Here is a 14,508-nt window from a genome sequence, read left to right as displayed (position 1 = left end):
TTCTTGTATTTTTCAATGTTCAGAGCCATAATGGAGTATGTCACACAAATCAAAGCAATCATGTTATTAATAATATCACAAAATGCCAATACTGTACATTAATATAAAACAATCGTACATAAAACAATAATCATCTCACTATTATACAGCTCATAAATTTGATGATTCCTACTAGAATTTCTTATTCGATCATCATACCCATGTGATGTCAAGGGGCAGGAAACAATAGGAAAGTGCTTATCCGTCCTTATCAGCCAACAGTGAATTTCGTAGTGTCATAAACATCAAGTGCTCTGTTAGGACTTAAATTCTGATAACAGAGCAGCAAAGGGTAGTGCTGTACAGTATTTATTGTTGTAATCATTGTCAACACCAAAGGATCATTTAACACTCATTTCCTACGAAAAATACACCAACAAAACATCAGCATTGTGTAGCCCATTTCTCTTTATATGCCAGTGGGTATATATATATATATATATTATACACACAGCACTTTACTGTACATGAACCAGTCACTGTCAGAAGGAAACAGCGCCCTCCCTTGGTTGTGGTTTGGGGTGCATTCTGTTCCACTGAAATTGGCCAACAATCAAATGATGAAAATAATAGAAAAATTACAGCAAGTTAACGCTATAAAACACAGAAATGTCTATCTATACATACGAGGACAGGCTTTCCTAACCTTTGTTGAGTCAAAGCAATTTGTGTATCCACTTTTTAACCCAAATTGTGTTATTTTTAACCCAACTGTTTATAGAGAGTTCAAAAGCCATGGGAGCATATTGTCATAAAAAAAATTAAAAAAAATAAATAAAAATCTCAATATGAGCAGAGGCAAGTTCATAAAAGGGAAGTATTTTATTTGTTCTTCATTGTACCAAGTTATTGGATGTTTATTGTAGGTAATTGACAAAAAGAAGTCATTTTTACTTTTGTACAAAAGTAAATTTCAGTTTGTACTTTAAAAAAATGATAATAGCATCAAACAGATATATTTCTCATCAGTCTTTTTTCACAGTGTTAGCCTAATCACATAATTGCCATTTATCACTCTTTGTCACAATATTAAAAGAATAATATCAATCAATGTGCTTGCTAAATTTTTTTTTCTGTGTAAAGTCTCAGTTATCCAGGTCAGAGTAATGCGGTTGAATTGAGGAAGCTGGACACTTTTGTTCTGTTGTTTTTTTCTCACTGTTTTTCTTGTTTTCTAGAAATTGTTAAAAAAACAAAAAAAGACTTAGGCTATATCAGGCTAAATGTGTGAGTACTTTTGCCAGCTCTGCTTCGCTACAGTTTATAACACGTGGAGGGGCGCTGTCTCAGAGTGAGGGGCCTGTAACGGTTTCCCCTCAATCGGCTGTGGGTCAATTCTTCAAATTTGCCCCAACAGCAGATTTAGTGCAGACATCTCTATACTCACTGAGCCTGGTGGCTATATGTGAGTCATGGTGAATGAAAGCAACAACAGGCCGGATTAGCGCATGGACCACCCATTCAGCAAAATGTGGTCACTGCACATTGTTTATCAGACAGCCCCTGATATTGTGCAACTTCTCTGCAAGTGACAAGATACAGTGAACTGCATTTGATTAAATTGCACGCTTTGTTTACTGTCATCTGTCCAACATGTTTGCTTTGGGATGCTGTGAAGACTTACAGCGGAAATCAACCCAAACATATTTTCTTCAAGAATATGTTCGCAGCAGGCCCACTTGTTGAAACACGGCATTCTGTTTTAATTTTGCGTTTGTGGAATATAAATTAAGCAGCAAAATGCACTCTTTTTTAGCCATCTCTGGGGGCGGGGCCATTTTGTCTTCTGTCGACTGAAAATGACATCACAACTGTTCACAACGACCAATCACGGCTGACCTGTTTTCTGAACCTGAGCCGTGATTGATCATTGTGAGCAGTTGTGATGTCATTTTCAGTCAACCGAAGACAAAATGGCCCCGCCCCCAGAGATGGCTAAAAAACGAGTGGATTAACACTTATTCCACAAACGCAGTATTTATCAGAATGCCCTGTTTCGACTAGTGGGCTTGCATAGACCATATTCTAGAAATGGGTAGTTTTAAACAAAAGTAAATAATATCAAGATAGCTTTGCATCCTTCACTTTATTATGAAAAGGTATGTCGACCAATTGAGAATGTTTGTAATCAATGTAGTGCAATACGTTAGTATTTAAACTTTTAGAATTGTGTTTTCAAACATTTATGTAAAATGTTTATGTACAATTTATTTAAATTGAATCATTATTTGAGTACATTTTTTTTCATGTTCCAAGTAAGTGCATTGTTAATGTTCAAGCTCTACACAATGTTACAGTGGCTTACGATTTAAGATACTTTTTAGGAGCAAAACCTCTGATTTGATTCTGATGACAATTTGTTCCTCTTGTATTCTAATGTTGATCATAATAATGGTACTTGGGGAGCCAATTATTTTTGAGATGGCACAAAAAATGGTCTATTCTAGACAAATTGAAGAATGACTTCCAAAGAGGCAAGATTCTTGTGTAAGGTGTTCTTGGCCACTTCCTGTCATCCCCTCAAGCTTTACACTGGTTATGTGGCAGCACCGCATAGAGTCACGTTACACAGCAGCAATGCAAAAATCATCGGAAGTGGAGCGCTTGCCCTGAAAATAAATGCGACTTGTCTGCCAACAGACATAAATGTTAAGAGCAGGACAGGTTTATAACCCGACGAAGGGTTTGTTAGCATTTCCGGACATTCTCTTATTTTGAAAATCACCCCCGAGTGTTTCCTGACGTTCGTTTTTCTGTCTTGACGGTGCGCGGAGACGAGCCCGTCCGTGATCGCAGAGGCGATACGCATCCTCCTTCTCCTCCTCCTTCTCCTCCTCACACCACTGACCTGAGCTCCTGAGCTTAGCCGTGTCCTGACTGCATGTGCGTGTGTGTGCGTGCGTGTGAGCGGGAGTGTGAGTGATGCCCATAGTAGGCCAGCAGAGCAGCAGCGGCGGCGGCGGCGGCGGCAGCAGCATGGAGGATCTCAAGGAGAACTTTGGATTGCCGCTCGGGAATAACGCGCGGTCAACCTGAACCTCGTCAGGCTGCACGTTTTGGATATATTTTTTTGGATGTTGTCCCTCTTTCCATCTTTTCTAGACGCTGGGAATTTACGTTTGCTTTGGAAGTCTCATTTGGGGCGTGCGAAATGCCTTTCGCCAAAAGGATTGTGGAGCCGCCGCTTCTATGCAGGCACCAGATCCCAAACGATGAAGGTCTGCTCTTCGAGGACCTGTGCGCCATCACCAACGTGGTTCTGTCCCGGACCTTGCGACAGTTGTCCGACCTGGCCCGGCACGCCTGCTCCTTGTTCCAAGAGCTGGAGAACGACATCCTCAGCACCAACCAGCGGGTCTGGGGGCTCCAGAACAAAATAGGCCAGATCCAGCAGAATGCCAGTGCCCTAGACCCCAAAAAGGAGGCAGTGCGTAAGTAGAAGCGGATGGCGCCCCCCCCCCCCCCCCCCCCATCCCAGAATGCATCCACCTGAGCCATGCGTGTGTTATTTAAACACTCATTTAATCACGCACATATGTGTGCGTTCATGCTTCGAAGGGTGCCCACCCATATGTTATTTCAGACACGCACGAACGTGTCACACACACGCATTTTTACTTATGTGCGCTTTCACATCGTTCCCGGTATGTTTTGACTCTTGTTTTCCAGACTGGAAGAGAGTGAAAATTTTCGCGCGCGTGTATGCATGTGCGCGCAGTGGCGTGTGTGCGCGCGCGCGTGTGTGAGGGGCGTGTGTTGCCGCTGCATTGGCCCCGCATCGCTGTTCCGTTACTGCGGGTTGCGCACACCCACGCACTCACACACACACACACACACGCATGCATGCATGTCGGGTTTATCTATGAAAGAATGTCACGTTCTTATCTTCAGAGTCGACTATTTTTAAATGTGTGCGCGTGTGTGCGCGCGCCAATCCCCCTCGCGCGCGCAATTCCCACCCTTTTCACATGCAGCGGCACCATCCCAGCATCAATAATGAGTCCAGTTGACCATGTTGCAGCAGTGTGTGTCCCTGTAGACAGGAGCCGATGGTCGTGACAAGGGTGTGCGAGGGATGTGGCCGCGTGCACGGACTGACACTGGCAGCATAAGCCTTGAGTGGCACCAACAAAAGACTACATTCGTGTCACAACAGTTACATATTATTTATGTCCTCTGCAGCAGCTACAGAAAGGCCTTACTCGTTTTCTCCGGCTTGCCTAAACCATCGCCATAAAACCTTAACATACTGTTCTGCACATATTTGATCCGTTTTTGACGTTTGAGAGCAAGAAAAACACCTGAAATGTCATCCTTTCAGCTTGAAATTTCTTGACTTTTCCGAACGTGACTCATATACAAAAATGAAAATATTGTAATACAAAGTTTGTGTGCACTGAGGCTATTCCAGGCCAAATTAATTACTAAAATGGATTTATGATTTATCAGTGGGGGTTAAATCAATAAAAATGGTGGTACTGGTTGGAGACATGAAAGAAACAGATTTGAAAAGGTACCCGCAAAATCATGCACCTGTTGGTCTTCAAAGGATCATTTGGATCTCAAAACAGCAAGAATCCGAGTTCCATATTTGTACCTGATTTTTTTCACGGGGAGTTTGAAACAGTCCTGAGAACTGTACCGGATCCTGCAGAAACAGGCTCCTGTTAAAGGGACATGGGGGAATGTTGAAAAAGTGAAATAATAAAATAGCCCATTGATCTTACAGACTGAAGCCTGACACAGGCACCAAATCTGCATCTGCAAAATCAAGCATGCACCCGTCATGTATCGAGGACAAATAAATCTTCCACTTTCTCTGGAATATTGATTAAGGATTAATCATCCATTTATTAATGACGTTATGTATCTTGTTTTACTATGCCTGGAGATCAAGTTTGTAAATAAAACTGGTTGACTGATTGGTTAATGCCAGACAGGCTATTAATACATTTGGGGAAAACCGTGAGTTCATCATATGATACAGTTAATACGAAGATATTCTTGGCCCAGCAAATATTATGTGTGTATGGATAATGAAAATAACGTAAAGAGCAAGTTTGCAAACTAAAGCAGCCAACATCAAGAACATCCCTTCTATCCTTCATCACAGCATCAGGAAACATAATGTCCTTAATGCTTGTTTGCTGTGTGGCTTGATGAATTCAGCCCTGATGGTGAGGCTGTGATAAATTGTTGCATCTTGACACAATAATGGGCGAGCAAGGTTGTTTGCCAGCTGCAGATTCTGACCAAGGTAGACAAAGAACCGCATGACTTTCCAGTTGAGGGTGGAAAGCCCCCACAAATGCGAGGCACTAGACTTGACGCTAATATTACACTCGAGTCTCATCTTAAATGACTTTTGAATGCTATTAAGTCTGCAAGGGGAAAAAAAACCCCCAATCTAAATGAAAGAATTTTAGTACAATGTTAAGATCTCATGTAGAAACACAACATTTCAAGATGAACGCCACAAGCACCCACCCCCTGCCGCACCCCCCAAAAAATGGGCAAATACAAGCTTTTACACAGCACAAATAGGTAATCACACCTCCGGTTGGGAATTCCAGCTGTTACCAATGAAGAGGACATATTGATTTACCACATTGATTAATCCATAATCATTGATTAATCCATAATCAATGTGTGCTTTTTTTCAAGTTTTCAAACAATATTCATGTCCAGTTGACGTACATCATGACCATTCTTCTGCTGTTTTACTGCTTCGAGATTCCTTCATGACCTTTCAAAGAGAAACAAGTGCATGATTTTTTGGGGGACTTGCTGTGCAAATGTGGCGGTAACACAGACAGTTCGAAGGAGTATTTCAAAAGACTGTCCTAAAAATGAACACATACATAACTTGCACTTATTTAACACATTCTGGTAAACCTTAAATCCATTTTATTAGACACAGATGAAATTTGACAGGATACAACTTCATTATATACAAACTTTGCAGCCAGCACGTACACAGAATGACATTTTTAAATAGCCTATTATCATTCATTTTGTTTTATTATGGGTTAGTTTAGGAAAAGTCAACTGGTCAAATTGGACCCAAACAGTATGTTAAGTTAATTAAAACTAGGGATGTTTGATACCACTTTTTTTCTGACTGATACACAATATACACATATTCACTCTTGAGGATTGACAGTACTTTGTACGATATCACAGGTTCTTTTTTAAAATTTCAGAGAACACAGTGACAATGATAAATGTGAACAAATAGCTTTCTTTCTGACGCATATGATGATTTTGCCTTGTGTCACACCACCGCATATAGCGCCAACTACTGGTGAGGAGGACTTACATGATGTAAATACATAAATACCATATTTTCCAGACTAGCCGCTACTTTTTTCTAAGGTTTTGAACTCCAAAGATGAGGCTTTGTTTTTTTCATTATTTTTTTTTAAATAGAGTGGGTACGGCTTATATAAAAGTGCGGCTTATAGTCTGGAAAATATGGTAAATACATAAATAAATAATTGACTTCAGTATTGGTGTCTGGTATTGGCAGCTCCCAAAAACCTGATACGGTATCTTGTAATTAGACCAGTATCGGCCCGATACAGATGCCTGGTATCAGTACTCACCCATCTCTAATTAAAACCATGATCTCTTTTCATAATTCTAAACAAATAGTGGAGATAAAGTTGACCAAAGTACACAAAGTGGGAAAACGTTCAATGATGGCTTGTCTGGGATTTCAACTTGGCTGGATGAATGGTTTGCGTCCTCTTTGCCAACTCTCATGCTTGGAAACCCACCAAAAAACGAGCTATTTTTATTCTATTTTTTAAAAGAACCATTATTTTTGCTATCATACTATAAAGCGAGAAATCACCCAGAGGAAAGGGATATTTTTGTGCACCCAGCCTCATTCAGTTCCCGTTACAACAGAGTCTCCTCACTTCTTTGTTGAGCCACTCAACACTGAAGAGAGTCAATATGGTGCAAACTGGGATTGATCCTGGACTTGGCGGTAGGCAGATGGCTGATATTGCAGGAAAAACAATGTGTTATGTGCACCACTCATCTGTTATTATGAGCAGTCAGTAGAATCCATTAGACGTTACTAATGACACAATGAGATGAGCCATGGTCAATCCGATGGAACTTTTTAGGGAAAACGCTTTGCTTCGCGTTGCTATTAATCCCACATGTCAAACTTTGGAGGAAGTTACTGTTGTGTTGTATTGGGAGGATAAAGTAGCACGACGTATACAATTTAATTCTTTATTGAATCAATTTTCCCCTTTTACATTATTTCAATTGCCATGAATCCATTCTTGCGACCACACCCTGCTGTCTGTACGAGGCAGTGAAGTTTGACACCAACACAAAATAATTTACATATTGTTAAATCAATATACTGGTCCTCTGACAGTGTAAGTCAAGACTCAGAATTTAATGTTATACTGCAAGAAAGTTTGGGAGGAGATTTCATTTTTAAAACCTGACACACGAGACGATTTCAAAGAAGTTTCAGCCTCCACTCGTAATCATGGCCTGCTTTTTAGAAGATAGTCCTTTCAAATAAATCGAAGCCCTCAGGAGATGAAGATGCTGCATTTTTTTCCAAAGCCTGGGGGAAACATTGAATTGTTACGAAAATGTCACATCAAACAGGCACATTTTAGATGAATGATGATTCAGGACTCCGTAATGTCCCAAGAGCTACTGTGGTCCCAAGAGCTACTGTGGACCCGGAGAGGATTGTCAGACAGCCCTCTGCATGTTTTTGTGTTGCTTTTTGAACCTCTTTTAGCTCATTTTCTATCATTTAATGTCCACAAACTTAACAGGATGTTACACTGGAAGCATAGCTTAGCATGTTTCTTAGCAAGTACAGCATGTAATAACAAATCTTCATCATACAAACCTGTCACTACAATCTTTTTACCGAATAAAAACTTTTCAACAATTAGATAAGATAAAATAATCCTTTAATCATCCCCAGAGGGGAAATTCAGGTGTTACAGTCGCACATAGCATATTGTTTAAAAATGCAAAATAGCAATGACTACATCAAATAAACAGACATGGTAAGAAATTGCATCAATTATTCTATTTCTATCTATCTTTGCTAGATTATGGATACTGAAAGTATGCGCATTGAATTACACATTGTGTATTTAAAACAACCACATAGCTTTGCCTTATTTCAGTCTGTTTAGCTTAATTTTGAGTCCCCAGACCCCCCCCCCCCCACAAAAACAAAAAACAAAAAACAAAAGGCAGTCTAAGGCACACCTAAATGTCTAATTAGCATCTTGATATGGCACACGTGTAAAGTGGGATGGATTATCTCAGCAACGGAGAAGTGCTCACTATCACAGATTCAGACTGGTTTGTCAACAATATTTGAGAGAAATGGTGATATTATGTATGTGGGAAAATGTTTTAGACCTTTGAAATCATCTCATAAAACATGGGAGCAAATGTGTTGCCTTTATATATTTGTTGAGTGTAGATTGATAGATATTTTATTCTTTATCCTCGGCAAAAAAAATGACCAATATTGCAGTAGTTAACGGAGTCAGTCGTGAAACTCCTCTTCTACGTGTCTGTATTATACTGCCCCCAGGTGGCCAAGGCATGCATGCCAGAAGGAGCAGCACAATGTCCATTGAATTGATGCAAACATTGTTTGAACTTTCTATTTACTTTTGACATGAATGTATATTTTTATAGTTATAGAGTGATCGTTTTCTTGTTAAAATACTCATAACAAAAGTTTTAGTTGTGTTTTAGGGGAAAAGAGGATTTGAGATGCCAATATTCGAGTTGTGAGTGTCAGGGCACGTATAATAGAAGGCCACCCAAAAAGGTTTGAAATTGAAATTAAATCAATTATAATCAAATAAATGAAATCCCTTTTTTCCCTGTTAGACAAAGTTATGGCTTGACAAAATCAAGCATCTGCCCTCCTCACTTCAACATAGTTTCCCCCCATAACATGGCGCAAAAGAAACATTTTTTTACTAGATATGACACAAAATCAAATAACAGAGGATAGGTCCCCCAAAAAACTGCAAATCGTTTCAATGTATCCCCACATATTGATCAAAAAAAGAAAAAAAACATGGATGCCTTTCATCCAATGAAAATGATGATCTTTTGCATAAATGAAACAGTTAGGAAATCGTAGTGTACTAGTCGAGATCTGAGCACTGAACATAAGTCGGAAGGGATTTTGGGATATTGATCTTGCGGCAGTTAGATTGTACTCGGCTTTCATGTGTGGAGGCCCTGAAAGCAAACTTGACTTTGAATTTGCCAGTGTGGCCAGCAGGGGACTGCTCCATCTCTCTAGTCTGCATAGTAACAGAAGAGAGGGAGTTGTGTGCTTTCACCTTTCCGCTGAGTCAATCACTCTGTCACTCTCTCCCTGGGCCTGCATTTGAACTTGATGTTGTTGTGCAGCTAGACAGCTAGAAAAGATCATGTGGAGAAGGTTTCCCCTGAACAAAAATCAGACTAAAAAGAAGAACATATGCACAAGGCAGGAATTCTACGTCTGATTCAGGGATTCAAATTGGAACCAAGCACATTTCCACCAGACCGCATCTCCATCAATCCATTTTCATTTTTTCATCATTGCCTTTCCTAATTAGTGTTTCAGGTGATCTGGAAGCAATCCCAGATGTCTTTGGGCAAGAGGTGGGGTACACCTTGCCAGCCAATCGCGAGGCACATTTAGTCTTCCCCTACATATTTGTGACTTGCTGATTCACTGTTATTCACTGAAAAACTGACATTTGCATTAGTTTTTGTGTTTAGGCCCAAAGCCCTGTCTAGTACAAAATGTGTGCTTTGCTACAATCTTGTGGCATCGAGGCAATAACAGTGAGCGCCCATTTTGTGGACGGGCGGACAGAGGACAAAGGACGAGAAGTCTTTTAAAAAGGACGGACTAAAGCAAGGATGGGAGTGTGTTGCAGCTAAATGCTATCTTGGTTAAACAGTTGTGAACAATTCAATCCACTCACAATACTCCCAGCTGTTAAGCGGATGTGGATAGGAAATAAGACAGCTAATGATCTTTAAATAATGTTTATGAGTGCACAGAGGTTTTTCTTTGTTTGTTTATTTTGTCTTTTTCCATGGGTGGTGGGGGCGGATGAAAGGACGGAAGTGCTTTAAAAGGACAAGGACGGACGGGGTTGGAGGATGATTGTTTTTATGCTGTTGTTTTTTTCCACAGATTATTTGACTAATGTACTACTTTCAAGCCATACTGACAGTTTTAACATTTTTTCGGTTTTGATAACAGTTCATGTTTTTAACGCCACAAACCGTTCTTATAGCCAACAATATCAAGAAATTCTCTTAAATAAAGCCATCAATGGGTCGTATCTTTCTTCTGCGAGTCTGTTCCGTCATTGTCGTAAGGCTCCCATGTCGGTGCTGGCCCCTTCTCTGATTTTTTCTGCCTTATGATCCCCCAAGATTCCACCCAAATCAGTCAATCAAGAGCTTAATTGTGGTTGACTTTACCTCTCTCTATTTACGTCTTGTTTTCCATCATGTCGTCATCTGCTGACGTTAAAAAAGTAACAATCCTATTTTGACAAAGTAAAGAGTAAGGATACATATATCTGTTTCCAAATGTAAAATGAAAAAGCGGGTCCAAAAAGAAATCACATAAAGCACATACCTACTTAAGCACAGTGACAAAAGTAATTGTACTGAATGAATTTGGATGTTTTCAGATCTCTAGCACCAATGTCTCACTGGAGCTGTTTTGATGGAAGCGTGAAAAGCGCATGCATTCTTGCAGCCTGTCCCCGAGTGCTGGCCTCCTTGCATTGCTTACATATGTCCATTCTCCCCCTCCTCTATCTATACCTCATATTCCTCACTGCCCTACTTTCCCCATCATCAGCAGCATGGAGAGACTTGTGCCTCTTGACAGCATATTTAATGTTTAATGCACTTTGATTTCCACCCAGACACAAGCAGGAGAGGAGAAAGTTTGATAACAGTGTGAACGAGTGAGACGCATAAGAGAAATGTGTGGCAGTCTAATGTGGCGCTTGTGCTGTGAACAGGAAGAATACAGTCATACGAGAATATTCACTATCAATTCCAACATGAATATCAAATCAAAGAAACGCCATAAGATTTCATTAAGAAAAGCAGTTTTCAGCTTTTTACTGTTTAGTTTCTATCTATCTATCTATCTATCTATCTATCTATCTATCTATCTATCTATCTATCTATCTATCTATCTATCTATCTATCTATCTATCTATCTATCTATCCATCCATCCATCCATCCATCCATCCATCTATCTATCTAGCGATCTTTCTAGCAATCTATCTAGCGATCTATCTAGCGATCTATCAAAGAGACATTAGAAAAAAACAAAAACACTGTATTGTATTTTCCCTCTTCATCAGCACTTCACCGCAGAGTCCCCAAATGGCACTTTGTCAGAGATCCGTGCATGCAGCGGACACACGGCCAAACACAAATGACTTCTCTGCAGTGAGCAGTGTATCTTTTTTTTTTTTTTTCTAAATGCTGTCTGACAATATGACATGACCCTGGTGACACACAAATGACTCCGCTCTACTCAGACAAACTAATTCAACGGTCTGTCAAAGGCCCCTGGTCACAATTACTCTCACACTGCTGGACCATATCACCTCTAAATATGGTTTGTGTGATCGGTTCGACTGATCCGTGATCATGATGAATATTTGGTTCATGAGAGGCCTTTGCATCAATGATACATCGAGATTCAGGGGTTACAGATTCACTTCTCATACAGAGCGCCGTCGGGCTAAAAGAGACTATTCACTCATGTGGGCATTCAGCCAATCAGAGGCACAATGTGACTCTAATCTGTGTGCGCACAGGGTGAGTCGCTTTAATTGAAATGCATAGGCCGTTGGTAGATAGTTGGGGATGCGCAGATTTTTATTGTGTCATTACATTAACATAGCACATAGACAGTTTTATGTACAAGGGCAAATTTTAAGCGCAAACCCACAATGACATTTACTCCCTCAGACTGACGCCTGGAGGGCAAAATAAAGGGGAAGAGTTTGAGTTTAGACCAAAAACATCATTTTTATATATATTTATATTTTTTTTTACAGTTTAGATTTGAAAATGTCTCTTTAGTCAAGAAACCTGAAGGACACTTAATTAGCTGCACCTCCACATTCCCATTCACTACAAGAGTGGCATCACAAATTCTGGCTTTACAAGTAACGTATCTCGCTAACAACAAATACGAACCATTTTGAAACTGGTTACTACTTCATTGTGCTAGTGTACCTAATGAAGTGTCCAATCATTTGATAACGACATTATATAATTCGAATCTTTGTCCTACCTTACCTTGACTTTTCCGTGACCAAGCACATAACTCCATTTACTTTTATATTAAATCAATTTTCAATTTTTAATTTGTTGCAGCCTCCACCCAAAATACCACAAATTTTGGGGTGATATATTTTTAATAAGGTAAAATAGCACTGTATTATACAATACAAATACATAAATAGAAGACAACCTAACAAAAGAGAATGCAAAGAAATATTTTGCTTTTATAAAGCGGAATTTATCTGAAAGTCAAACACACAGTCAACCCGCTGAACTCTGTAACCTTCTCCCCAACTTTTCGTGTTACGATTGGATCTGGTACTTTAAGTGCTCCTATCTGTGCCCCTGTGGCGGCTTGCAATAAAACATGCATGCAGGACTTCCCCCTCTGTGCATTGCTGCATGTGCTCGGATGGATGGATGGATGGATGGATGGATGGAATGTGCGCCTTTTGCAGTGATTGCTCGCCTGTGAGAAGTGGATTCAGGCCTTTTTCATGTGGTACAACACTCAACACAAATATCATTTCAGTGTTGATTGTGTCTGGTAGTAAATTACAGAATCCAATGGAAAGGAATCTAATCACGTTGTTTCACATTTTGTTTTTGGAGTATTGTCTTTTCTTTTATGTGTCGATTTTACAGAAAACTTAGATTTTCGGGAGACAAATGAGCAACTTGAGGCAAGCACGTTTTGCCTCTTATTTGGAGAACTGTCTGAGCAACGGAATCTTTTTATTAGTCTTTCTTCAAAGTGTTGCTGTATGACAGTCTTCTATTTCTTAACCAGGTGTTAAGGAATACATTACAAAGTATGTTTTATATGTTCTAATGTTTTTTAATGAGTTTCAGGGGCAAAATTTAAAAAAAAAAAAGGTTTCTCTTTAACTCATATTTTCTTTCGCCTATCACCTGTTGGTCTGGAACGAATCCCCGGCGATAAACAGCGATTGACTGTATGACTATATCCAATGTGTCTCATTTATTTTGATGTGTGCATATTTGTGTGATGCTCCAGTGGCAAGATAAACGCCATCATTGCTGCCGCCCACAAAATGCTGGCTTGAAACCATGACCTATGTGGGTCCGTGTGAGTTTGTGAGAGTCTTCGCCATGAGTGGACATCTCCCTAATCCCGGGGCTCTGGTGCGTAAGCGTGCTGTTATTCCACGAGGATACATGAGTAACTTTGCCTGCAGCTTTATATTACATAACAGTAGACTTATTGACAAGTGTGAGTGCCCAGCTCTTGAGTAGGACGCTTGGAAGCTTATTAACTCTGTCAAGAATGTAAATTGGGCATTTACTAGCAGCAAACATTGTTCCTTCGCAAATTAGTTCACTCTGTAATAAGGTCAGACAATTTTGCAACTTGAATTTAAATTATTCAACCACCTGCGAGTGTGTCAAATTCTATTTGAGAAGGCTCTTTCACAAACTCAAAAGCACATTTAGCATGAACTGATTGAACAATGTAACCTGTTTCTATTTTGAGGAATTCATTGAATGATTCTGTCTGTTAGTCCACTAGAATGTATACATGCACCTCATACTGTCAGATTCCACCCTGACGCAAATTATATCCAACAACAGAACTCCGAAAGCGCAGACTTGCACTTTCTCTGGTTTGTCTTTACATTGCCAGCTAAGGAGCTCCATGCCTTTTTAGGAAAATTATATTTCCAAACACCTATGGGTGACCTACCGTTTTTCATCCAAAATCAAACAAATACAAACTCAAGCAGAGTTTTGCCATAATACCTTTAAACTCTAAAACATTCCCATGATAGCTTGTCCCTGGCAGTCCTCCATAGGGAGCTCCACTTAGGAGAGATGAGTTTCCACCTAATCCCTCAGAGAGAGGGAAAACTCTGAATGTCCCCGTTTCTGTCCATTACAAAATAGAAAATGTGTTTTTGTGCTATGTTGTAGTAGATCTGACAAGGTTGTTGACCCTTGGAATTCTTCAAAAAAGGCATTCTACGACTGCGCTGAATTGTAGTGACAACGAAGAGCATGCTTTATGGAAAGCCATTAGAGGACTCATTCCATATCCTTGATATCCAGCTTAAGGTCAGCATGCTAGTCTGCGCTTTGTTCTTACCAGTAAAACAATT

General features: G+C 39.9%; 1 protein-coding gene across 4 annotated transcripts in view; it reads left to right on the top strand.

The window, feature by feature from the left end:
* Positions 1-2,789: 2,789 nt before the first annotated feature.
* Positions 2,790-14,508, top strand: part of nhsb (Nance-Horan syndrome b (congenital cataracts and dental anomalies)) — a 63,593-nt gene continuing 51,874 nt past the window's right edge. For all 4 annotated transcript variants that reach the window (XM_086026040.1, XM_086026038.1, XM_086026039.1 and 1 more), the window contains exon 1: positions 2,790-3,470. In XM_086026040.1, coding sequence (XP_085882166.1) covers positions 3,191-3,470 — 280 coding nt within the window. In that variant the 5' untranslated portion in view covers positions 2,790-3,190. The remainder of the gene's footprint in view (positions 3,471-14,508) is intronic.

This window comes from Filicampus tigris, chromosome 3 (genome assembly GCF_054856515.1).
Source record: "Filicampus tigris isolate MCC_2025a chromosome 3, RoL_Ftig_1.0, whole genome shotgun sequence".
NCBI lineage: Eukaryota > Metazoa > Chordata > Actinopteri > Syngnathiformes > Syngnathidae > Filicampus > Filicampus tigris.
Note: the sequence above shows the minus strand (reverse complement) of the source record. Positions and strands in the feature narration are given on the sequence as shown.